Source organism: Pelodiscus sinensis, chromosome 5 (genome assembly GCF_049634645.1).
Source record: "Pelodiscus sinensis isolate JC-2024 chromosome 5, ASM4963464v1, whole genome shotgun sequence".
NCBI classification, from domain to species: domain Eukaryota; kingdom Metazoa; phylum Chordata; order Testudines; family Trionychidae; genus Pelodiscus; species Pelodiscus sinensis.
Genome location: NC_134715.1, coordinates 57,793,539 through 57,820,859, shown reverse-complemented (window position 1 = coordinate 57,820,859; position 27,321 = coordinate 57,793,539). Strand labels below are relative to the sequence as shown.

General features: G+C 42.0%; 1 protein-coding gene across 2 annotated transcripts in view; it reads right to left on the bottom strand.

Moving 5' to 3' along the window:
* Positions 1-6,770: 6,770 nt before the first annotated feature.
* Positions 6,771-27,321, bottom strand: part of GUCY1B1 (guanylate cyclase 1 soluble subunit beta 1) — a 69,584-nt gene continuing 49,033 nt past the window's right edge. Inside the window, exons 8-14 of one of the 2 annotated variants that reach the window (XM_075930114.1) lie at positions 24,366-24,499; positions 23,330-23,527; positions 19,542-19,779; positions 18,969-19,109; positions 15,929-16,083; positions 14,532-14,658; positions 6,771-7,893 (exon numbers count right to left, since the gene is read on the bottom strand). In XM_075930114.1, the coding sequence (XP_075786229.1) occupies positions 7,870-7,893; positions 14,532-14,658; positions 15,929-16,083; positions 18,969-19,109; positions 19,542-19,779; positions 23,330-23,527; positions 24,366-24,499 (1,017 nt within the window). In that variant the 3' untranslated portion in view covers positions 6,771-7,869. The remainder of the gene's footprint in view (positions 7,894-14,531; positions 14,659-15,928; positions 16,084-18,968; positions 19,110-19,541; positions 19,780-23,329; positions 23,528-24,365; positions 24,500-27,321) is intronic. The other variant, XM_075930115.1, reaches the window with a different exon arrangement.

Genomic DNA, 27,321 nt, shown 5'->3' with positions numbered 1-27,321 from the left:
TCTTCATAGGTCATGTGTTCCAGCCCCTTAATCATTTTGATTGACCTCTGCTAGACCCTCTCCAATGCGTCCACATCCTTCCTGTAGTGGGGGGCCCAGAACTGGATGCAGTACTCCAGATGTGGCCTCACCAATGCAGAATAAAGGGGAATAATCACTTCTCTAGAGCTGCTGGCAATGCTCCTTCTAATGCACCCTAATATGCCATTTCCCTTTTTGACTACCAGGGCACACTGTTGCCTCATATCCAGCTTCTCATCCATTGTAATCCCCAGATTCTTTTCTGCAGAACTGCTGCTTAGCTGGTTGGTCCCTAGCCTGTAACAATGCTTGGGATTCTTCCATCTCAAGTGCAGGACTCAGCACTTGTCCTTCTTGAACCTCATCAGATTTCTTCTGATCCAAGCCTCTAATTTTTCTTGTCACTCTGGACCCTATCCCTACTCTCCAATGTATCTATCTCTCCCCCTTGCTTAGTGTAATCTGCAAACTTGCTGAGGGTGCAATCCATCCCCTCATCCAGGTTATTAATAAAGATGTTGAAAAAATCAGGCCCTAGAACTAGTCCTTCGGGCACTCCACTTGAAACCAACCACCAACCAGAAATCAAGCCATTGATCACTACCTATTGTGCCCAACGATCTAGCCAGCTTTCAATCTGCCTTACAGTCCATTCATCCAATCCATACATCCTTAAGCTGCTGGCAAGAATATTATGGGAGACCGTATCAAAAGCTTTGCTAAAGTCAAGGTATATCCCATGTCCACAGAGCCAGTTAATTTCTCATAGAAGCTAATCAGATTGGCATGACTTACCCTTTTTGACTATTCCTGATCACTTTCCCCTCTTCCAAGTGCTTCAGAATGGATTCCCTGAGGATCCCTTCCATTATTTTTCTGGGACTGAGGTAAGGTTGACTGGTCTGTAGTTTCCTGGATTGTCCTTTTTTCCCTTTTTGAAAGATTGGCACAACATTTACTACTGATTCATAAGCAAAACTAGGTCCCAAAGAGATCTCCATATAGCAAATATATATGAGATGAATGCCAAGGGAAAAATATACAACCAAAGGACAGAAACTTAGGACATGTGCTACTGACATTCGCATTTGGTGTGTTCTTGAGCACATTAAACCTCTTGAGACTCAGTATCCCCATCTGTAAAGCAGCACTTTGACCAGTATTACTTGTTTTGCTGCAGGATGGTGTTTTTACTGTACCAGTATAAAGTGTAGCTTTCCTGGCATTGCTGCATCCACGCTTGGAGTATTTTGCCAGTATTGTATACTGCAATTTCGATCCTGCTAAATCACTGAGGGTATGTCTACACTACCCTCCTATTTCGAAGTAGGAGGGTAATGTAGGCATACCGCACTTGCAAATGAAGCCCGGGATTTGAATTTCCCGGACTTCATTTGCATAAGCCGGGCGCCGCCATTTTTAAATGCCGGCTGGTTCGAACCCCGTGCCGCGCGGCTACACGCGGCACGAACTAGGTAGTTCGAACTAGGCTTTCTAGTTCGAACTACCGTTACTCCTCGTGGAATGGTAATCACTAAAAAAGGCATGGGACAAAACCTTTGTAAGAGAGAAATCGCCAGCCCTGCAGTAAGCACAAAAACTATTCTTACTCTCCCTTTTCTTCTTTATCAGTATTCACCCTGGAAAAAGGATCAATCAGCTGTTATAGTGGAGGTCAGCATTAGCCTTTGTCAATAACAAATGAAGAATGTCTTACTGAAGAAAGCACGTATTGTTCCAGTTTTTCCACAACTGTCCTTCAAAGCAATCTGAAGCTTGAGAATCAATAGGGGAAAAACAAAGAGCGCTGTATATGAAATTCTATATCCAGAAGTAAAGCTATTTTCTTTTCATGTTTGGATTAGCACCTTCCCCTTTAAAACAATTTTAGATGCAGTAAATCAGAAAAGGTAGGAAAATGTTTGCTGTTGAACCCTGAGAAATATGAGTTATTGTACATTCTTTTCTAATTGCAGGCTAGATGCATAAAAGAACCACAATACCTGAAATGCAAGAACAATTTTAATATTTCTCCAAGTGGAGAAAAACAAAAATTTGTAAGGAAAACAATATGAATACTTCTTTCAATATCCAATAATGAAAAACAGAGCTACAAGGAAAGTAACAGGTTTCTCTAGCCAAATGAAGCAAGCAGAGTGACACTTGTAAATGATTTATAGTATGTAAGATCACAGCTGTGTTACAAGTCTGAGCCAGCTCATAGTTTGGAGAGTATGTATTCCTATCCTGTTCAGGTTCTTGCACCTCTGTGACAGAGGCATTGGAACAATTTGTATAGTGGAGGTGCTGAAAGATGTTGATCAAAACTGTAAATCCTGTGTATGATGGATACTACTTCAAGCCAGGAGCAGCAACACCCTCCCAACCATAGTTCCAGCATCTCTGACTCTGATACATGAGCTTCTAATATAGATTTGTGTTCATAATGTGGCTAGGATAACATGGCTGTGGAAAAGTGTTAGGTAACCTTAATACAACCTATCATAATACAGTTATTTAACTGAACTGTTCCATTCACACTACACAAACATAACAACAAAACTGAACCAAGACAGACAGCCACACACTGGCAGTTAGGTCTGTAGTTTAAACAAGATTTTAGAGATTTCAGTACGTAGGAACCCATTAGATGGGCAGCTTGAAAAGTGCTGATTTTTTATGTTTTAAAAATTCAAGTGGCAGACAACTTCTTCCAGAGAAGAGGCTATGAGGCTCGGAGTTCCCGGACAAATGGTTTCTCTTTCCCAGTGGAACTCCCATTATAGCCATCTGCAGATGCCATCATAGCCAATGTAGACTATTCCCTTTGCTTATACGTTATTTCCCTTTAAAGGTGAGATTCTAGCCAATCAAATTGTAGTAAAACATTTTGTGTTACATACTGGGCTACAAAACACAATCCAACTGGCTGAAACAATGTCATGTGACCTAATTAGTTTTACAGTCTTATCTTTCTATCTGCCCCCTCTTTTTAATGAAAAAGATTTCCTGATTTAGTAGAACTCGGTGTCCTCTGGACATTACTAGGTCTCCCCCGCCAAGGATTCCTTCATGAGATGAGAATTCTCCATCATTTAGAATGCGCCAAATAATAGGTGGATTCAAAAAATATCTATATACAGTTCTAAGGCACTCAACAAACAAGTATGTATGAGAGCTACACACACAAAAAAAGGCACTGATACTGCCAACATTCAAGGATGTGCTTAATATTACTGCTGTGACTGGTTCCATTGAACTCACAGTAGTAAAAGAAACATGTGTGGGATCCGGGTGCAAATAAGAAAACAAAATCATGAAATATGTGTCCCTGTTTTCATCAGAAAATCAACCATCTCTAATTTGCACTTCTCCCAGGCTTTGTCTTCACTGCAGGGTTTTTGCGCAAGAAGCTTTTTGTGGAAGAGATCGTCCTCAAAAACTTCTTGCGCAAAAGAGCGTCCACAACTCAAAAGTGCATTGCAAAAGCAATGTGCTTTTGCACAAGAGAGCGTCCACACTGCATGGATGCTCTTGCACAAGAAAGTTCTGATTGCCATTCACAGAATGGCCATCAGAGCACCTGTGCTTTTGTGATAGGCTCTTTTTGCACAAGAAACCCCTGTTGAGCAACCACACACACCTTTTTGCACAAGAACTCTTGCACAAAAAAGAGTTATTCCTCATAGAAAGAGATATACCTACAGTGCAAAAAGCTCTCTGTTCTGCTGTTTTACTGTTTTTTACTCAAAAACATGCTTGAGGTGTGGATGCTCCACGGAGTTTTGCGCAAAAACACTGTAGTTTAGACATAGCCTTTGTCCCTGCACTGGGTAAGGACCAAGTTAACCTAGATCGTCCTTGACAAGTGTTTGTTTAACCTCTTCTAATGTTCTACACAATCTTCTTTGGAAGATTATTCCAGTGTTTAAATATCCTGAAGGAAAGGTTTTTAAAAATAATATCTTAGCTAAATCTTCCTTGCTGCAGATTAAACCCATTATTTCTAATTTTAACTTCAGCAGATGTGGAGAACAGCTGATCAACTGATCCTCATCCTCCTTGTATCAACCTTTATATTTGAAGACTGTTTTCAATTCCCATTCTGTCTTTTCCCTAAATTAACATAACCAGGTTTTTTTAATATTTCCTCATAGGGCAGTTTTTACTTTTTATCATTTTTGTTCCTCTTCTTCAGACTCTCTCCAATTTGTCCACATCTTTCCTAAATCGTGGCTACTGGAACAGGACACAATACACCAGCTAAGACTCACCAGTGCCAAACAAAATTCTGTCTCCTGTGTCCTGTGTACAATACTCTTATGGCTGTGTCTACACTGGCAAGTTATTCTGGAAAATCAGCCGCTTTTCCGGAAAAACTTGCCAGCTGTCTACACTGGCCGCTTGAATTTCCGGAAAAGCACTGACATCCCTTATTTTAAGAGGGATAAGGGATCTTTCGGAAAAGGCTTTATTTTCCGAAAGATCCGCATATAGACTGGCGCTTTTTTCTGGCAAAGCTCCGTGCCGAAAAAAAGCGGCAGCCATTTTTATGCAAATGAAGCGGGGAAGATTTAAATCCCCGCTTCATTAGCAATTGCAATATGTCTAATTTGCATCCCTTTTACGAAAAAGGGATGCACTCTAGATGTAGCTTGTGTGATTTATCCAGGAAAAAACATTCTCAGGTTAATGGAAATGAGTAGTTTAATGTTAAGGCTTTGTGTTAGACTCCAGGCTTAATGAAGTCAGGGTGCAAATTGCTTTTGAGTAGGGAAGAAAAGTGACAGCCTTCTGGAGTGTTGGAGTGTGTTACCAAAATGTACATTCTGAAGGTGGAAAAGAATATAAAAGCATTGCTACTTAACTTCTAAATTCCTTGGTTGCGTCTAGACTCGCATGATTTTACGGAAATACTTTTAACGGAAAAGTTTTTTCCGTTAAAAGTATTTCTGCAAAGAGTGTCTAGATTGGCATGGATGCTTTTGCGCAAAAAGTGCTTTTGTGTAAAAGCATCTGTGCCCAGTATAGACGCGCTTTTGTGCAAGAAAGCTCCGATGGCCATTTTGGCCATTGGGCTTTCTTGTGCAAAAAATTAAGATGCCTGTCTACACTGGCCCTCTTGTGCAAGTATTCTTGTGCAAGAGGGCTTATCCCTGAATGGGAGCGTCAAAGTATTTGCGCAAGAAGCACTGAATTCTTACATTAGAACGTCAGTGCTCTTGTGCAAATTCAAGCGGCTAGTGTAGACAGCTAGCAAGTTTTTGCTGCGCAAAATCTTGCCAGTCTAGACGCACCCCTTGCTTTTAAGCTTTTGAGTGGATCAACTGTGTCCTCACACAACTGTAACTATCATTGTTTGTAACTAACAGAGTTACCCAGCGCAGCCCGGGTTTGGCCCACTGGTAGGGAGGGGGTGGGGGGGAAGGACCACGTAGCCCTCTCGCCGGTGCACCCCAGGCTGTCCCAGGAAATTGGTAGGGGGCTGGTCTGGGGACATAGAGGTGGACCCACCCAGGAGTTTGGGAAGTGAACCTGGCTTAGGGGTTGGATTTGGGGGAGGGACCCAGCCTGAGGCTGGGGATTGGGGCTGCACATTGGGGCTGCACAGACCTACCCTTGACCAGCGCTTTCCAGGCCCGGCCTGGTGGAGTAGGGAGGCCTCCCCCACCAGCAGTCCCTCGGGGCTGGAGGTGGGAGTGTGGAGGAAGAGGCAGTGTGTACAGGCTTCCCTCCTCAGCATTCCCCAGTATGGGGAGGCAGGGAGGTAGCACAGGTCTCTACTCCTCAGGCCCAGCTAGAGAGGATGGGGGACGGGGGGAGGAGGGGAGGCAGTGTAAGCCTCCTGCACCAGCACTCCCCAGGCCCAGCCTAGGGCAAGGGGCACGGCCTCCCCCATGCCAGCGCTCCCGAGTCCAGCTCAGGGGATGGAGGTGCACAGGGGTGGCCACAGCATTCACACAGACTAACACAAACCTCTAAAAATATAGAGAGATTTTAGGTTGCCAATTATTGTTTAAATGTATCAAAATAATGATTGTACATGCAATTTTATGTCCTTGTTTGTGGTTTTATTTTTGTTTGTTTTTTGTGTGTGTGAGGAAGGAGCCTACACATTTTGAGCACTATTCCATATAGGCACTGACTGCAAGATTGGAGCCATAGTTTGGAAAATAGCTGAAAATCTGTATGATCCTTCCTTGAGGACTGTATCTTCACCTGGCTGGGGAGGCTCGTATGCTCCAGTGAACCTGTGAGCTATGCTGGCAGGAGTTTTAACTTCTGTTAAGGGCACTTCAGCTGGACATGTCGAGGGACAGATGAAAAGTATCAGAGGGGTAGCCATGTTAGTCTGGATCTGCAAAAGCGACACGGAGTCCTGTGGCACTTTATAGACTAACACATATATTGAAGCATAAGCTTTTGAGGGCAAAGACCCACCATGCATCTGATGAAGTGGGTCTTTGCCCACAAAAGCTTATGCTCCAATACATCTGTTACTCTATAAGATGAAAAGTAGTTCTTTGACCCTTGAAACTGGGGGTTGAATGATAGGTCATTAACCTAGTCTCATAAAAAAGTTAAGATTTAGAAACACAGTGGGGTAGCCATTCTATCAAACAGCATGATTGGCAAGGATGGACTTGTTCATGCCCCAAGTGACATCTGATGGCACAGGAAATATTCAGATTCAGAATTCATATAATACAATAACATTTGTCACAGCAAGTGTAATATGTTTGTTTTTATTGAAGAAATAAACTTTCCAAAGACCAATGGAAAAAATAATTTATTGCAGTTTCTTTTACACATTAGCATGAAACATTTATACATATATTTTTGGGCTGAAAAGATACACTGTAGACAAACTTTTATTTTTCACACAAGTAATTGTACTGTACTAACATAATTGTATAAAGCAACTATTTGAAAAATATCCTAGAGCTAAGACTGAACATATTATTCCAACAGCAATGCCCTTTACACTGAAGCTAACATAATTATTCCTGACTTTTGTCTAGAACATTATAAAATTCTTCTAAGGACTGAAACAAAAACATTTCTGAAAACTAAAGACACAAAAAATAAAAGGCTTGCTTGACAACCTTGTCCCAGTGCTGTGCCTTTATATGTTTATGGTTGAGAGGAAAAGAACCAAAGCAACATTGAGTGGCAAAACATTTTGCAGCAAGTCAGCGGCATTCAGTGAATATGAATCAATGAAAAATAAATGGAAAGTGAGCAGCATTTGGATAGAATTACATTTACACACAATTCAAATTGCAGTATTAGATGACCAACCCCCTCTTTTGAATATAGAAAATGTATATATAGTATATCCAGGTGAAAATTGTACAATAACATCAAAAGAACTATTGTTTTCACAATACTTATTAGCACAGTGTTTCAAGTGTTGTTCCCGGAAGGAACTGGAGTACCACATGCTGGCATATTGAAGGAAAATGGATAGCATTAATAAGATAGCTTTTATAATCATGATGAAGACAATGAGCACATGTGAGAAGCACCAAATTAAAAGGGTTAGTTATGGCACACACATTGCATAATGTCATTCAGCACTATCCGATGTTCAGGGCACAAAAAAAGTTACGTGTCCACAAAAATGGCTTGGAAAACATATCCACAGCAAAAACACGATGTCAAAAACTGAGGCAAATACGAATCTGCAGGAAAGCAGTGAATATGATACTTTCAGAATAGGGCAAATAGGCAAATGAGAAATGCAAAGTGAAGTATTACCCACAATTCATCATTACTGCCAGACCAGTAAGCTGTTTGGGACACAGCAGTGCACCCTATCCAGCGTCCTCTTCCTCTTCCCCCAGCTCAGTAAACATCTTGCTTTATTTCCTTGAGTGCATGTAAGGAAAGTTTGAGAAATGAGGGATTTTCTTTGAAAGAGTGATGTGACATTCAGTGACAAAAAAGTTTGATACATTTCATTCCAGCTTTATTATAAATAATAATGAGAGTGCGAAATGGGGATATTATTGTGCCAGGATCCGGGCTCTGAGTACCTTATTAGCAGGATTAAGACAATTCCATAGTTAGGCAGCAAGTTGCCCTAATTTGTCCCTCACTATCCAAGGCTGCTGTGATACTTGTGACAGAGAAGGCATAGGACTATCCAGTCACAGAGTCCCTACAGCCATTCATGCTACACCGTCTGAGGTTAGAGAGAATGCTGCTTGAGATCAGACTGGGGAACCAGCACAGTGAGGAGTAAGCCCTGGTCTATACTAGGGAACTATTTCGAAATAACTCCCCTTATTTCGAAATAACATTTTTTGATGAGTACAGGATCTTTCGAAAAAGGGTTTCTTTTTCAAAAGAACCATGTCTAGATGGCGGTTTCACTTTCAAAATACCCATTTTCAAAAGAATGCGCGGCTGCCATTATGCAAATGAAGAACAGAAAATTTAAATCCTAGCTTCATTTGCAATTTCGATCTGTCTAATTTACATTCCTCTTTCGAAAGAGGGTTGTAGTTTAGACATGCCCCATCAAGCCTGTAATTTCAAAATAACGGGCTGGTTATTTCAAAATAATAATTCCTGCTTTCCACGAGGAATAACATTTATTTTGAAATAGTTATTTCAAAATAGCGGTAGTGTGGGTTGCAATTTCAAAATAACTACTCCCCAAAGTCAGTCAAAGTAATTACTCCCCAACATGTCCATATTAAAAAAGCCTGCCTTGGACTTGTTTTGAGACTTCCCTGTAGCATGGGCACACTATTTCGAAATACTTATTTCGGGAGTTATTGTTTTAAAATAAGTTACCTCAAAAATAAATGTCCTAGTGTCGACATGCCCTAAGTGAAGACACTCTGAAAATGGGAAACACGGAGTAGGAGGCATCTGGAGGGATAATACTTACATCAGTTGCCTTCAACATGGTGGATGTTATATTAAGGAACCAATATTTTTATTCCCAATTCCTTTTACTTTGGCTGCAGTTTCCTCCCATTTTTGAATGTTGTAATCCAGAAAGGTAAAAATAAATACCTGAGCTTTTCTATTAACTGGACAATCCTACTCTGTGTTTTTAAAATAAACCTCCCTGTCAGAAGTGAAGCAGCAGCTGTACTTTGTTCTAAAAACACAAAAACAAGGGCATCAGGAACTGAAAACAAAAGATAGAGCCAGAGCCACTGGTGCCAATGCTCAGTTCAGACCATGAACGGTGGGTATCATAGGCAGGAGAAGGCATTTCTTTCTCAAATTGCCTCACCTGGCCTCACCCATGCTCCACTGGAATTCCCCAGGCCTCCTTGCCCAGCCTGTTGTTGCGGTGCCAGAGGATGAGGAAGACAGGCTGGGGTCTACACTGCATGTCCTTCCAGCACCGGGGCACTTCTGGCCATCCAACACTAGGGCTGGACAGTCAGCTGTGGGGCTGGGGTATTTTGGTTAGGGGGCTAGCAATTAGGCATGGCACAGGGAGCCTGAAGCCCACCTCCCAGTTCTTCTCTCTGGTGCTTGGGACCAGGTGAGACTGAGGCCATACTGCCATTGGTTTTCTGGAGCTTTAGGGCTGGGGGAAGCTGGGGACATGCTGTCTGCTGGCTCTTCAGAGCTCCAGTGCAGAAGCAGACTGGGGATGTGCTGCTCGTTGGTTTTCCAGAGCTCACAGGCTCTCCGCAGCTTTGAAGCAGGCTGGGGCCATGCCACCTGATGGAGCTCTGGGGATGAAGGAAGCTGGGGCTGCACTGTCCCAGGCTGGGGGTTCTATCCTGGGCAAGGAGCAAGAGGGGGAGAGCTGAGCAGGGACCAGCAGCCACCACAGTGAGGGGTCTGGGCTCTGCTAGGCACATCAAGTGGAAGGGGCAGAGCTGGAGGGCCGGCTTCCCCAAGTCATGGGGACATTCATCGCCCATGGTTCAGATGTGGGCCTAAAACTGTTGGGTAGAAGAAAGTGCTTAGGGGGAAAACAGAAAAAAGAATACAAAATGCAAGCAAATACTGGTGCTTGGAATATGTAATACTGTAATATGTCAGCGGCTGACATCACTTAGTGATGCTAGAAAAGGGATCTAAACATCTAGTCAACTACCCGATAAGCCTAGACTTTTCGGATAGTAGAGCCGTTACTCAACTAGTCACTTCCCACCCGCCTGCTGTTTCTGTATAAGAGGCAGCAAGGGTGGGGAACAGGAGCTGGTGCAGCAGGGAGCTGACTTAAAAACTGGTTCCACCCCCCAGCATCATCTCTGCAGGGGGGCAGAGGAGGCAGAGGTTCAGTGGGAGTAAGGACATGAGTTGGGTCCTGATTGCTGTGCCTTTGCCTTTTAAATATAGTAAGAGTCCTAGGCTTTTCAGTCCCCACTCAACCCAGGTTCCCTGCTGCACCTCTTCTTTTTCATTGTAGTAAGAGCTGCAAGCAGCTCTTACTACATTTAAAAGGCAGAGGCGCTGCCAAGATAGCAAGCGCCCCACTCCCACCCCCTTGTTGACTAATTGAGTAGTCAATGGAAATTCCATCAACTACTCAATTAGCTGATTAATCGAAATTTAACATCCCCTAGTGATAAGCTGCTATAACTCACATTGCTATGTACTGATGCTTTAGGTTACGTCTACACTACAGGCTCCTTGCACAAGAAGCCTTTTGCACTAGAGTTTTTGCACAAAAACTTGTTGCTCAAGAGCACGTTCACACCTCCACACTGCTGGACACTCTTGCGCAAGAAAGCTCTGATGGCCATTCTGTGAATGGCTATCGGAGCACCTGTGCCTTTTTCCATACATGCCTTCTTGCGCAATAGCTGGAACGCTAAAAGCAGTTATGCCTCAGAAAAGGAGGTTTACCTATGGCGGAAAAAGCCCTCTGTTCTGCCATTTATCTTCACATTTAATTGTGCAAGAGCTCATCTGAGGTGTGGACGCTCCCCAGGTTTTTGCGCAAAAATCTTGTGGTGTAGACATAGCCTGAGAAACTCAGGGTCTTTTAAAGTCTGGCACAAAATCTTGATCTACTTGTTGGAAACATTTACTTCTTGTGTTAATTATTGTGATCTAATATAAAATGTTATAAATTAGGAGAAGGTGAGTTTCATCACTGCCTTCTGGGATAAAGAGAATGGACATGGCATATTACCAACATGAATCAATCAATCAGAATCAGAGATAATGGAGGTGAAAAAGATTTTAAGAAATCTTTTAAATATGTAATTCATTCTATGACGCACTCCTTGCAACATGCAGGAAAGTCCCTACTAGATGGTAGAGAGAAGAGGTGGGTGAGGTAATATTGTTTATTAGACTAACTTCTGTTAGTGAGACAGGCATGCTTTTGAGCTTACACAGAGCTCTTCTGTGATGGGAGGAATCTTACTGAACAGGAACACTGTATTTGTGTGCATCTGTATTTAGGGAAAAGCTGAAACAAAACAATCCCTGGCTTTTACCAGGCAAGGAAATAATCCTATTGGTCTATCAGAGTCTGAAGGAAACTGTACCCTGTGTTTGAGACATGTCTGAGAATTCTAGGTAAATTTATCATAAGAAGCAGAAGACATTTATGTAGCACATGGTCTGAGTCAGACCTAGAGGCATTGTTCTTTCCAGAATACAACTTAGTTTCCCTTCTTCTGGGAGGAAAGTATAAAGCCTATTCTCCACCACACACATTCTTTTGGGGCAGCAATTTGCATAGGCTACATCTAAAGAAAGTGTTAGGTCAGCTATCCAGAAAGAGACTGAATAGAACTGAAAAGCATGTGTTGTCCTACGATAAAGAGTGCTACAATGCTTGGTAAAACAGATAACTTGGGGTATGGCTACACTAGCCCCCTAACGTAGGCATTCGAAGTTGCAAATCAATCCCGGGATTTAAATATCCCGTGCTTGATTTGCATCTTCCCGGTCGGTCGCCATTTTTGAAATTTACAAGTCCGGACTAACTGCCCGTGTCTACATGTGGCAGGGACCCGGTAGTTCGAATTAAAGCCCTAAATCAAACTACCTGTTAAACCTCATTCCAGGAGGAATAACAGGTTGTTCGAACTAGGGCTTTAATTGGAACTACCGGGTCCCTGCCGCGTGTAGACGCGGGCAGTTAGTCCGGACTTGTAAATTTCAAAAAATGGCAACCGGCCAGGAAGATGCAAATCAAGCGCGGGATATTTAAAACCCGGGCTTGATTTGCAACTTTGAATGCCTACATTAGCCTCCCTGGTTCAAACTAGGAGGCTAGTGTAGGCATACCCTTAGTTATAACATTTATCTCCGGAGTGAAATAATGTTATGTATAATGCATACAATGGACAGCCCATTACAATATTACATATATAATGGTATCCTAAAGATACTAGATTCTACTTCCTATTCATGTTTTAGAAATAGCTAATGATTTGTGAAAGGGTAAATGAAAATGAGTCAGTAGAGCAATTCATTTATTTTAGTCAGTTGTCAATTGTTAATCATTTATCTTACAGTAGCATCCAGCCTTCTGAGCAAAGGCCTGGGAACCAGCTGCTCCTCAGCTGGTATAACATCCCTGACTGTGGCTATAAGCAAGTTACTTTCAGCCAAAATGTCAAAAGTTGCCATTAGTGATGAGTTTCTCAGTTATGGAGAGTGCAATTTGAAACACCTTGGACCTAGTTTTCAGAAATGCTAAGCTCCTGTGACTCTGTAAAAGCTGCAGGTACTTAATGCTCCTAGAAATCAGGCCCAAGATGTCTCTAGCTGTGTTCCTTTGTCTCGGTTTCCTCCTCTATAAAAGAGGATTTACAATGTTTTCTTTACCTACTTATCTCTTAAGAGGGTTGGGAAAATGAATAGGTTAGTGTTAATAAAAAGCTGATAATTGCTACATAATATAAATGATAAATATTATTAATATCAGCAGTAGCCTTGATTATATGAACCCTTTAAAAACCACTTTAAATAACTGTTCAGGCTAGAGTGGCTAGTACACACATGGTTATGAATTCCTCTCTAACGCTACATTTAAATACAAGTGCTTTGTTAAATAGGATCTCTATTGTTTTTAAGTTAGGAAAAAATGTTTTGATAAAACTCTTTTACTTCTGACTATGGATCTCAAGTGGAAATGTCAGCCATATGAAATTATGGTATATTCTCAGTTGGTATAAAACACAAATATCAAAGTATCATCAAATGGAGGTGCACAGAATATTCATAAAAGTCACAGAGTCTGTGCTAAGGACTATAAATAAGTTCTAGAGAAAATACAGAATTTTCCCTGAAATATATTGCCCTAGAATAAGAAATATCAACTTTTAGTATGTACCATTAAAAATCACCATTTGATTGTTCTAATACCTGCAGTAAGAACGGAGAGTAAAATTTGCAAAATGACTAAGTGGCTTAGCAGCCTAAGCCCTATTTTCAAAAGAGATTTAGGCTCTTGGAGTCTAAGTCCCATAGGGTATGTCTACACTATCCCGCTAGTTTGAACTAGGAGGGTAATGTAGGCATACCGCACTTGCAAATGAAGCCCGGGATTTGAATTTCCCGGGCTTCATTTGCATAAGCGGGGAGCCGCCATTTTTAAAACCCCGCTGGTTCGAACCCCGTGCAGCGCAGCTACACGGGGCTCAAACTAGGTAGTTCGGACTAGGATTCCTATTCCGAACTACCGGTACACCTCGCACGGGGTTCGAACCAGCGGGGTTTTAAAAATGGCGGCTCCCCGCTTATGCAAATGAAGCCCGGGAAATTCAAATCCCGGGCTTCATTTGCAAGTGCGGTATGCCTACATTACCCCGCTAGTTCGAATTAGCGGGGTAGTGTAGACATACCCATAGACTCTGAATGAGGTTCCTGCTGCCGTGGCGGTTGCAGGAGGGTGTAAGACTGCTGCTGCTGCACCAGCCTCCTCCCCAGTGGTCCCCAAAGCCACATCCTTGGGGACTGGGTTCCATAGAGGGCAGAGAGTGGGGCAATAGTGGGAAGGGATGGGGCTTAGGAGCCAGTAACAGACAGCCCACCCTAACCCTCTGGGAATACCAGGCCGGATTGCACAATCTCTCCTTCTTCATGTGGAGAAACCCTGTTCTTGCATAGGACCCTATTGTCTTCAATACGGAGTCTACCCAGAGGTAGTTGCTGGACTGGCATAAAAAAGGAGATACACTGCATACAGGCAAATGAAGAGTTTTCAAATGGCACTAACTATACGTGTCACTTCAACAGAGATGTACTGTACATTACTAAGTCTAATATTTTAGAGAAATCTGTAAGGAGAGATAAATATTTAAACACTTGGCACTCCCTCAAGGACTTTTTTAAAATACAAAAGTATTTTTTAGAGAATGCATAAACAACAAAGATAAATAATCAAGACCTTTAATCTGCTGTCAAGATTGTAAACACATTAATTCAACAACATTTTACAAAATGGTCCTTTTCTCGTAGGGAACATTTAGTTTTGCAAGTGAAAATGGTTCTTAGTGGTTTAGATTAAACTTGTGTTTATTCCTTGTTTTAAAGAAGAATTACTCTTTGATTAGTCATACCTCTGTCTCTGTACTCTTTCTGGACAAAAACCAAACTTGCATTGGTTCTTTTTTACCCTTCATGGAAACCGGGCCTCTGTGTTCCAGGTGGAATTGTGGATCTGAATTTTCTGGTGACATAAGACACCTGCAATTAAAAACAAAGATTACAGCCAGACATACATACACACATACATATGCACACGAAAACAGAGAAAACATTAAACATGCTACATCTGAGGACACATTAATTGCACTGACAGGCAATATTATAGACCTGGCTTAACATAAATAATTGGACATGTGTGAGGACTCATTCCTTGGGATACAGGATTAGGGAGATAAATCAATCAGCAGACTGGAAAAAAGAACGTCAGTATTACCTAAAATAAGGGGGAGCCATTCACAATGGACAAGGTAACAATGAATAAAACAAGCTTGGAACGTAAGATGAGGAAAAAAGTAAGTCATACAGGAACAATAAGGCTATGTCTACACTGAAGGCTTTTTGCTTTTTGCGCAAAAACTTGCAGAGCATCTACACTGCACGCGTGTTCTTGTGCAAGTAAATTTACAGTAAATCATTAGAAAAGAGGGCTTCTTGTGCAAGAGTTATTCCTCTCCCCATGAGGAATAAGCCCCCTGTGCAAGAAGGCAGTGTGAGCAGGCAACACGGGTTTCTTGCGCAGGAAACCCCTATGGCTAAAATGTCCATCAGAGCTTTCTTGTGCAAGAGAGCATCCACAAGGCCATGGATGCACTTACGCAAAAGCACATATCTTGCACAAAAGCACATGCAGTGTGGACATGCTCTTGCACAAGACCTTTTGTGCAAGAACTCTTGTGCAAAACAGTTCTTGCACAAGAAGCCTGCAGTGTAGACATAGCCTTAACGTACAGAACATTCTGTAAGGGGATGGCTTCCTACAAAGTAACCAAGGCAATCCCAAAATGTGTAATGAAATGTATTGTTAATGCAATGAAATGTGTAACTGCAAATAAAGGAAGAAGTTTGCAGCATAACTTTGGATGTGTGGTACTGCTATACCAACCCTACACTTGAGTCTGGTCATCTCAGTATAGCTTTGTTGCATGCCAAATAAAGAAACCCAAGTGACAAGCCTTGTGTCAGAATATATTCTTAGGCAACCTGAGTGGAAGCTGTGTCAGAGGAATCCCAACAAATATCTTAAGGCAGGTATCATGTCTCACCACAAATTCCTGTGGCTCAATATATTTGTTTCTTATGGAAATAGTGATCTCTGGTCATGCAACTTGTCCCAACACTGCATATAAATGCATGTGCTATAATGTACTGAATGGAATTGTCACTAGCACTTCTAAAGTTACTTTAAGGATACATTGATAAAGTTGTGTCTTCTGAAATTCTTATCAAGAAGGGGTTCTGCATTTCTTACCTGTAGGTGTACTCAGAAACGTTGATTTTTCCCTTTTCTCCGGTGGTTTCTGTTCTGCTCGTTAGATTAACAGTGTTTCCAAAGAGACAGTAGCGTGGCATCCTTTGGCCTATGACACCTGTAACCACCTCTCCAGTGTGGATGCCTATTGTTATCTTTAACAAGAAAAAGCAAGCTAGAATATTTATAGTTCAGCATAAATTTTACTAACTTGATGTTTCCAACTAAACACATATACTATACATTCCCTAAATGTTAGAGCTTATTTTTCATGAGTCACCAGGCTTGATTCTTTATCGCCTTACATTACACCACATAGACTGAGTGTAAAATGCTATTCATTCAGAATGGTTGCATTCTACATCCACTTTGCACAGGTATACATGATGTCACAAGGTGAAAGGCAGTGGGAAATTAGGCTCCCTTTTTTGTACAAGAGAAATACCACTCTAAGGGCCACAGAGGATCACATTCACAGATTCAGCAGAGAAGAATTATCTTGTCACGGGATACTGATAATCACAGGCTCTTGTAGGATGCCCACTCCACAAATCCTGGTGCAGGAATATGTTGGTGGTGCAAGATGGAGGTTGCAAGCCACAGTGAAAGCAGTCAGGGAGATTCTGTGGATTCTGTGTGGCAGTGCCACCTGTAGGAGCTCTCCAGGACTATCTAAACTACATCAGGTGCTGTTTCAACTTTTGTAGCAGCCCACATCTAGGACACAAATGAGGCTTCATGCCACCATACTCCCTTGTCCAGGCTCTGTGTTTTATGTTGCACCTCCCCAAAGAACGAGTGAAAGAACACACTAATTGATTTTAATGATTTGTGAGTGTAACTCACAGCAGAATTTGACCACTGTGCATGTTACTAAAGCCAAATGGAGGCTTCAAACACAGAGGTTTAAATATTAGGTGCACAGAACACAAGGTGACTTTTATATATATTTTCTTGTTAACAAGAAAAAAAGTAAGGATTTTTAAGTCTGACATATTGCACACTCTCTGACATATTGCCAACCTCTAATCTGAACTGAGCACACAGATATGTCATTCAAAAACCTCACAAGTGTGTATGAACTCATCTGCAAGAGGGGCAGAGTACTTTTCTTTTTCTTTTACCAAGTTCATTGCCTGAAAATAATGACTAACCCCATTATTCGTATGATCACCAAGATGCATGGCACATCATGGTAGCAAAGGACATTACTTAAAAAGTTAATAATAATGTCTGAAGTTTACAGCTTTTGGATGAAATCAGCAACCCAATTCTCTATTACAGCCACATATATCCAAAGCAATTTCAATATAGCTAATACAGCTTTCTGTGAGATTATTTTATTTCTGCTATATTCCTAATTGTCTCTATTTTTGCTAATATGGGGCATGATTCCACTCTCAAGAAAGTTGGTGTAAATCATGAGTAATTTCAATGGAGCCTTGACAGATGGCTTATTTCTAGAAATGATGGTTAACTTATTTTTAAAATATTATTACTCTTGCTTTGATTACTTCTGGCTTGAATTATTAAATTTAAGCCAGAAGTAATCAAAGCAAGAGTAATATTTTAAAAATAAGTTGTTAGTTCCTGTTTTGATTAAATTAAGCAGTTACTGAATTAAATAGAAGGCACTCGCCTACATTTTCCTATACAGATTATGATGTACACTGAGTCAGAAGTAAGAATGTGTCCCTTTCCATGAAATCCTGTGCATATACACACTAATTAGGAACTGGAAAAACCTTGAAAATATTTCACTACATTTTTAACAGAGCCCGACCCACATATTGTAACAAGTGGCACTAAATGTATAATTATACAAGAACATGAACCAGCAGGATTTCCTACTTATTGAGCATCCCAACCTTTTCATTTATAATAATTTTATTCAGTGATAAATAGGTCACAAGTGAATCAGGAGTTATATACACTCAAACAACTCTGCTAGGATAATATAAGAATTTGCTCAGTGTGGGTGTGTCTAGATTACTAGGTTTTTTCGAAAAAACTTCCCCTGCATCTAGACTGCTGCCGCGTTTTTTTCCGAAAGTAAATAGAAAGAACTCGGCAGTTTTTTCGACAGCGGTAAACCTCATTGTACGAGGAATAACGACTTTTTTTAAAGTGCTCTTTTGAAAAAAGGCACTATGTAATGCAAACTATGCTTTTTCAAAAGAGAACATCCAGACCGCCTGGGTGCTCTCTTTTGAAAAAGCGGCTTGCTTTTTCGAAAGTACTGGTTATAGTCTAGATGCTCTTTTTCGAAAAAGGCTTTTTGGAAAGTATCTTTTGAAAAATCCTCTTTCGAAAGAGGCTTGTAGTCTAGATGTAGCCTGGGGGTTTTGTGGCTCAGTTTTATACAGGCATGTTGCTTATTAGCAAAGATGCTTCTCACTATAAAGAATGGGATTAAGTCCTTTTAGAGACCTCTTGGTTAGTGCAGAGCATCAAATCCATGCCTTCTCCACTGCTATGCTCATAAATAGAAAAACATGGGGCCAAATATGCTACTGGCAAAAAGGAACAGGAGAAATTCAATTCATGTACATAGGGTTTATTCAGTGGCTCTTTTTCTAAAGATGAAAGATTATTACAAGAACTTTAATTCTGTGTTAATTCAAAATGTAACTTCTAGTAGTCACAGTATTGCCTGCCATTCTCAACAAATGCCTAGAGAAACGTACACGGCTCTGAAATGAAAGATTTTCCCAAGTTAGCTAGTGGCTCTAAACTAGAATCAAAATGGGTTGGGGAGAGAACAATATTGTTCTGTACACTGTGTTTCAAGCCCATACATACTGCAGGCAAATGTGGCCATGGACAGAATTTGGACCTTAATAAGATTGATACACTCAGTATCTATCTTTTGGGAGTTTGGAGGATGCGTTACACATATGACACATATTTCTGTTTCATCTTATCACTAAAAAGATCACTCATCTTTCAGCAATAATAAAACCTCTGATGACTGTATTTTGAGTTGTATTATATTTCAGTGGTGGGATTTTAAAAGAAATCTACAGCAACAAATACTAACCTGTACAGGCTCTCCATCTACTTGAACCTGTCCTGCTATTTCCATCATATCCAATGCCAGGTGGCAGATAGATCGTGCATGATGAATGCATGGCTCTGGTAGACCACTCACTGTCATATACTTGTCTCCAACTGTTTCCACCTATCAAAACACGTACGGCAATTATGCATTAGAAAGCTTGAGCTACTATGGAGTTTCCTTCAAAATTGTGAACACTTTATCTTTTTCCACATTCCTAACACAGCCTTGAAGAATCATGTAGATAATTCCTTAACATTAGTTAGGAAACTCAGTATCCATTGATGAATTGCTTATTCTATCTTTATTTGCCAAAGAGTACTTATTTTAATGATTGCAAGAATTTATTTCATTGTGCAGTGCTCCAAATAAGAGCTCTTTATTCTGTATGGTGTTAAAACTAGCATTGGACATGTTCTTTTCTTCACTGAGGATTAAATCCATACCAAAGTTGTAATAATGTCTGAATTTCAATGGACTGTACAGATATTTTATTTATTTTATGACACTACCTGATAGCAAAACAGTAGCAATGCCCACAAATCTCATATTTACCTTATAAACAAATGGATTCCTTCGTGAATCAGTTAGAATGTCAAATCTTGTGTAAAGGTCATTTAAAAGATTAACAATTTTCATGGCTCCTTCTCCAGAGGCATGTTTACTGCAGAATGCATTGAATCCAACAATGCCACTGAACAGAATGGTCACGTTATCATACCGCTTAGCTGGCACAGGCCGCTTGTGTCTCAGTTCATTTGCAACAGATGGAGGAAGCACAGAATACAGCAATCTAGACATGTAAAATAAGCAAAGGATATGAAAGAGAGAGAGAGAGAGAGAGAGAGAGAGAGAGAGAGAGGATATTAATGCAATATTTAAATATGACCCAAATATTTCCCTAACGTGTTATTATACAGTAGTCATATCCAACTGTTAGTGATATGGGCTTATACTGAAGTATCTACTCCTTAAACAGCAGGATCGGATATGCATCTGTACGGTTCATACGGTTAAAGCTATTACATTACAAACACACATGCTAGTAGATTAAAATTACCATGTAATTACCAAGAAATATGTTAGTAATTCTTTTATCACAATCTGTTAAAGAAACCTGGTATTACCTATTCCTATTCCTAAAGTACATTGGCCAGATCCTCAGCTCATGTAACTTGGTTTTGCTCCACTGATTTCAGTGGATCTTCACCAATTTACACTATCAGTGTATCTGGCCCTTATGGTTTATTACATTTTTTTTTAAATCGAACAGTGAATAGGACAAAAAGAAACCAGTGTGTATTGTAAATCACCATGCACATTAAAAACTAAATCCTACACATAAGACCATATTCTACACTCATGCTCATCCCATACAGCTTTTCATCTGTCCCTGTACAGAATTCAAACTCAGCAATTTGCCAAAGCACTAACTGTTCATTGCTTAACAAAAATATCTGATAGTGACACAGATTAAATGATACTACTTTAGAATCTAAAATTTTGCATTTTAAGGTTCTGGGAGCCTGTAAATATTACAGGTTAAGAGAGACATGAAAGTTAAGAAGAAACAGGAGGAGAAAGATAAGGAACAAAAATAAGAATAATGGATTGATGCACTTTCCCAAAGAATAATAGTTGGAATTCTCTGAAATTATTTGATTTAAAACACATCAAAGTGCACAGTCTCAATTACTGGACCTACTTAAACTGGTTTAAAACACATTCCCGATCTTCCTACACAATGCTAAACTCTCTTGCAGGTGATAGATATGGGCATGTCTGCACTTGGAAATGATTTTGAAATAACTTATTTTGAAATAACTACTCCCAAAATAACTATTTTAAAATAGCATGTCCACATTACAGGAAGTCTCAAAATTAGTCCGAGGCAGGCTCCCTTGTTATTTTGGAATAATGTCCATTATTCCGAAATAACTGTGAGAGCATTTACGCAGCTAGTCTATTATTTTGAAATAATTGGCGGCTTATTTCGGCATTTGTAAACCTCATTCCATGACGAATAACGCCTCTTCCGAAATAGCTATTTCAGAATAGCAGTAGTGTGGATGCTCCACTGCTGCTATTTTGAAATAGCTCCTTCCCCAGGCCATTCAAAATAATTACTCCTCACTGCTTCCTGGGGTAGTACATAGACATTAGAGGATTCTGCTTTGGGCTTTTTCCAGAATTTCCTGTAGTGTAGATGCACTATTTCAAAATAAGCTATTTTGGAGTATTTCTTCCAGAATAGCTTATTCTGAAATAATGGTGCAGTGTAGATGTAGCCTTAATGTGGACACGCTACCTCGATTTAGAGCCCCAGGAAGCACTAGGAAATGATTACTTTGAATGACTCTGGGAAATAGTTATTTCGAAATAGCAACAGTAGAGCATCCACATTACAGCTATTTCGAAATAACTATGTCAAAATAAACATTATTCCTCATTGAAAGCTGGAGTTACTTAAAAAAAGCCGGCACCTTATTTTGAAATAATGGGCTTGGGAATGTGGACACTCCACTTGTTATTTCAAAATAACTCCCTAGTGTAGACCAGGGCTATGACTGTGGTACCTTCTGCATGTGTGGCAAAAGGGCAGGGAAGGGAGTACAAGGCGTTTTTCCTCTCTCAATTATGCAATGGCACACAGGATATCTTGCATCTTGGTTCTTACCATCTCTGAGTACAAAGAAGAAGATAGAATTCTAGCCAGGTACAGGCAGTCCCCGGGTTACGTACAAGATAGGGACTGTAGGTTTGTTCTTAAGTTGAATCTGTATGTAAGTCGGAACTGGCGTCCAGATTCAGCGGCTGCTGAAACTGACCAGCGGCTGACTACAGGAAGCCCGAGGCAGAGTTGCTCTGCCCCAGGTTTCCTGGAATCAGCCTCTGATCAGTTTCAACAGGCTGAATCTGGATGCCAGTTCCGACTTACATACAGATTCAACTTCAGAACCCCAGGCGTCCCCAAGTCAGCTGCTGCTGAAACTGATCAGCGGCTGATTCCAGGAAGCCCGGGGCAGAGCAACTCTGCCTCGGGCTTCCTGTAGTCAGCGCTGGTCAGTTTCAGCAGCAGCTGAATCAGGACGCCTGGGGCAGAGCAGCTGGGGTGCTGCCGGGTTGATCCAGTAGCGCCCAGAGCGGCGCTGCGGGACCAACCGGCAGCTCCCCAGCTGCTCTACCACAGGCGTCCGGAGAAAAGCCTGGACTGCTGGGGAGGGAGGGGGGAGTACTAGCTGCGCCCCGCCCCCAGCAGACCAGGGAGACACGGGCGGGGGACCGAGACGCGCCACGGTCCTGCTGCCCGGGTCCTCTGTGGCTTTGCTCCCCGTCTCCCTGGTCTGCTGGTCTGCTGGAGACCAGCAGACCAGGGAGACGCGGAGCAAAGCCACGGAGGACCCGGGCGGAGGACCGCTGCCCGCGTGCTCCCCGGCTTTGCTCCCCGTCTCCCTGGTCTGGGGAGACGTGGAGCAAAGCCGCGGAGCACGCAGGCAGCGGACAGCCCGGACGCACCGCGGCTGTCCCGCTGCCAGCGTCATCAGAGGCTTTGCTTCCTGTCTCCCTGGTCTGCTGGTCTCCAGGGAGACGGGCAGCAAACCCCATTCGTAACTGCGGATCCGACGTAAGTCGGATCCACGTAACTCTGGGACTGCCTGTATATCAAATCCAAAAGTGAGATTTTAATGGGACTACTTGCATGAGCAAGGGGCTACTTTCATAAGTAAAAATGTGATGGCTGAATCCTATTTCTACACTAAATTTTAAACTTCTGTCATTTTTGCTATAACTCTGTTCTGAAAACCATGGGTAGAATTGTTTCCTCTTCTGCCTCTAGACTATGATTCAGTTTTCAAATAAGAAAATCAAATTTCTTGTACCCTGATTGTGTTTTCTGTCATGCTCAAATTCATAATTAAATGTTCCATATGACAGATCATGAATTCCTTAATATTTTATTATTTCTCTCAGTGTTATTTCAAATGAATTATCTCCTTTATTTACAGGCCCCAAAGTAAATTACAGAGTGATTTCTGCATCACTGGCAATTTGTCACTGGCTCGTCCTAATGCAGCTTCATTAAGATGTTTTCCTGGATCACTGCTTGCTTAGATCATTTCTAAAGTTATGGATACTGTTGGTTCACTTTAGTTTTTAGCTCTCCACAGCAAAGAAGGGACTGTTCTTCAGTTTTCTGTGTGTGTGGTATTCTATATTGCAGCTGCTGAATGAGAGCCTTCATTATATATTATAAAGAAAAAAGAGTTTGTGCTCTCTTTGCTCTGCAATTACCAGCATTTTTTTGTTTTTGTTTCAGATTAAAACTAGAAATTAATTCTTACGTGTCTGTCTTTTTCTTTTCATCTTCTAGGGCTCTGAGTGTGTGCTGAAGTCTGTCTGTGAGGATCTCCAGTTCTTGAGTTAGTTTGTATTCCTCTCTGAACTGCTCTCCCAAAAGAACTAGGTCACGGGTAGCATCATGCAATGGAATGTCACTCAAATATAGCCCCCTTCTGGTTAAATCATCCAAGTTCATCACACTGTTATACAGAAAAATGTACTTTATTATAAATGAAATGCACATTAAAATAAACTTGCCTAAGGAACTCTTTAAAATACTGGTTAGTAGAAGTAGTGGGGTTAAATGGGTAAACAGTGAGCTAATATTGTTAATGAAACTTTTGGAAATGAGGTAAAACAAGTGGCTTCCATCATCTATCTTGTAATTGTATGCATTAATGTATATATTTATGTGTAATACAGCACGCTGATTAAAAATTACAAACAGCAGCAATGTTAGTGGAACCTACTGGTTAACATGTGTTACCAGTATCCACAAGTACCTGTTCCACATAGGATATAAATGTATTATGTAGAGGACTGATCCTTTAACTCAAACTATACAGGTTCATGCTTTTAGCTCTGAAGGTCCTTTGTCAAAATGAAGATGATAGTTGTCACGCTAGGACATGGAGTCCATTACATAATTTATTTTCTAAATTAATTTTTCAAGTGATTTTTAAATATCAGTGCATCTCACTGTGAAAATTGCATTGAAACTATTATACATCACCAACTGAGAAACTGATTCCTAGTTCTTCTTAGTGTTATAAAATTCAAAACCCAAATGTCATGATTTATTAAGCCACTCAGTTAATGAGATGTTCTGCTTAAAAATAGATGGGATATTATGACCCAAAGGTTGAAATGAATAATTTTTAAATGCACCATTCTATTCTCTATGTGCAACCCACTTATAACAATGAGCTTGCAATACTATAACATAGAACAGAATCTGTTCCAGTGAGTTTCATACACATTTAGTGACACTTGCAATTTGGTGGCTATTCAGCAAAGTATTTTTATTACTTAAAGTACCTTGGAGAACAAAGAAAGAGAATACTGTCTGCTTCAGGTAAGTAGATCATTTGACCTTTGAGGCGTAAGCAGCTGATTTCTGTGCCAGTTAGATCATCTTCACACTCCAGCTTTTCTACATCCAACAAACCTTCCTTTTAATGAAAAAGTAGTAATAATTAAATAATAATAATGATTCCTGTATAACTTCATCAAACAAAAGTGCGCATGAAAACAGACACATGTAAACCTTCACTAGAGGTAAGCTCAGGATGCCTGGAATCAATCCATAAATCATAGACTACATTACACTGAAGATCAAATGAACTAGTTTCTTGAACTTGCCAACTATAGTATTATTAACTTATCTAAAGCTTCCTATATCCATTACTTGCTCTTGCCATCCCTATTACTCGGAACTTTTTTCTGATTTCTTCACAATTATTTGATACTTAAGCTTGTGCTGACTTTCTTTCATCTCCATCATGTTTTTGTTACTTGCCTAATGTTGACACTGACACAGCATGCATGCACTTTGCTGGTTTTGTCCGCCTTTTTCTGTTAGACGTCATCAAACTGGTGGTCTGATCCTGTCTCGGCATATGCAACATTTAAAATACAAAGACACAGCAGGGGTAGGTCTGGGAACCGACAGCCTTGGCTCATGCCAGATCCCGGAATACTGTATCTCTGCCTTTTAAATGTAGTAAGAACCACCCAGCTCTCACAACATTTAAATGCAGAGCCGCAGCAGGGTTAGGTATAGGACCTGGTGCGAGCTGGGACTGAACAGTTCTGACTCGCACCGGATCCCAGGGTATGTCTACACTACAACGTTAATTCGAACTAAGCTAATTCGAACTAATGGATCCAGACTAAAAAACTAGTTCGAATTAGCGTTTTGCTAATTCAAACTAGCATGTCCACATTAAGTGGACCCTGAACCGGGGTTAAGGATGGCCGGAAGCAGTGCCGGCAGGGCATCAGAGGAGGACTAAGAGCGTGGAGATGCTGTCTCAGGCTAGCCGAGGGCTGTGCTTAAAGGGTCCCGACCCCCACCCCGGACAGACAGTTCTCAGGGGTGCCCCACTTGCAAAGCAGTCCTGGCTTGGATTGCCCGGACTACCCACACTGGGCACATCACAGCACTCGGCCATCAGCCCGGCTGCACTTGCCGCAGGCTGCCATCTGGGGAGAGGAGGCAATCGGGGGGCTGCAGGAGAGCTTCCACCCCCAGAAGCCCGCAGAGCCAGCTCAGTCCTCCCCATCGGGGGCACGTACCCCATTCCTCCCTCACCTCCTTCCACTTACCCTTCCCTAGCCCCTGTTCTTGATGTACAAAATAAAGATAACGTGTCTTCCAAAATGGAATCTGTCTTTATTGAACAAAACTGGAGGAGACTGGGAAAAGGAGGTGGGAGAGGGGAAGAGAGAGGCTGGGAGAGGGGAGGGCAACTAAAATGATCAGGGGTTGGGAACAGGTCCCATATGAAGAGAGGCTAAAGAGACTGGGACTTTTCAGCTTAGAAAAGAGGAGACGGAGGGGGGACAGGATAGAGGTCTCTAAAAGCATGAGTGGGGTGGAGAGGGTGCATACAGAAAAGTTCTTCATTAGTTCCCATAAAGAAGGACTAGAGGACACCAAAGGAAAGGAATGGGTAGCAGGCTTCAAACTAGTAACAGAAAGTTGTTCTTCACAAAGCAAAGAGTCAACCTGTGGAACTCCTTGCTGCAGGAGGCTGTGAAGGCTAGAACTAGAACAGAGTTTAAAGAGAAGTGAGATAAAGTCATGGAGGTTGGGTCCATGGAGTGGTATTAGCCAGGGGGTAGGAGTGGTGTCCCTGCCCAAGGTTTGTGGAAGGCTGGGGAGGGATGGCACGAGACAAATGGCTTGGTCACTGTCTTCGGTCCATCCCCTCCAGGGTGCCTAGGGTTGGCCGCTGTCAGCAGACAGGCTGCTGGGCTAGATGGACCTTTGGTCTGACCCAGCATGGTCATTGTAAGCTCAGGGTCGGGGGTCTCAGTGGACCCCCTTGATTCTCTTGCACACCTGCTCCTGGGTGGCCAGGCTGGCAGCTCTCCTGCCCTAGCCAGCCACTTTCCTGTGCCTAGTGCGGAGATCGTGGATGAGGTCCACGATGTCTGCACTAGCCCAGGCGGGTGCCCGCCTCTTGCGGTCCCGGGCAAGCTCCCAGGAGCCGCCAGCCTGGTCCCGGGAAGAGGGGGAGGGCTGGGGGGTATCGGGTGGATGGCTCGATCCGTGCCAGGTGCAGGGTCTGTTGACTGGGTGCTGGCAGGCTTGCACCTGGCACAGGCACCGTAGCCAGCCCGTTCCACTTTAAGGGGTCCGGGGCCAGGAGGGGGGCAGACGAGTTTCCCTGGTGTTGGCCAGAGTGGCTACCAGGGAAAGCTGGGGAGGGCTAGCCTCCCACTAGTTTGAATTAAGGGGCTACACACCCCTTAATTCGAACTAGCTAGTTCGAACTAGGCTTAATCCTCGTAAAATGAGGTTTTCCTAGTTCGAACTAAGCGCTCCGCTAGTTCGATTTATATTCGAACTAGCGGAGCGCTAGTGTAGTGCCTATTAAAGTTATTTCGAACTAACGTCTGTTTGTTCGAATTAACTTTGTAGTGTAGACATACCCTCAGACTGCTGCAGCTCTGATTCCCTTCCAACCCCTTCCCCTCCACACCATGGAGATGGTGCTGGGGGAAACAGCTCCTGTGTCCATCCCCTCCTTGCTGCCACTGAGACAGAGGCAGCAAGGGAGAGGGAATGAAACTACTCGAGTAGTGGCTTGATTACCCAATAAGCCTAGGCTTATCAGGTATTCAACTACTTGAGTAGTCGGGGGGAGGGAGGAAGAGGTGGAGGAGAGAGAGAGAAAGAGAGAGAGAGAGAGACTGTGTCTGTGTGTGTCCAAACAATGATATGCCTAAATACTGTACTCCCAAATTATTGCATAGTTGCTTCCCT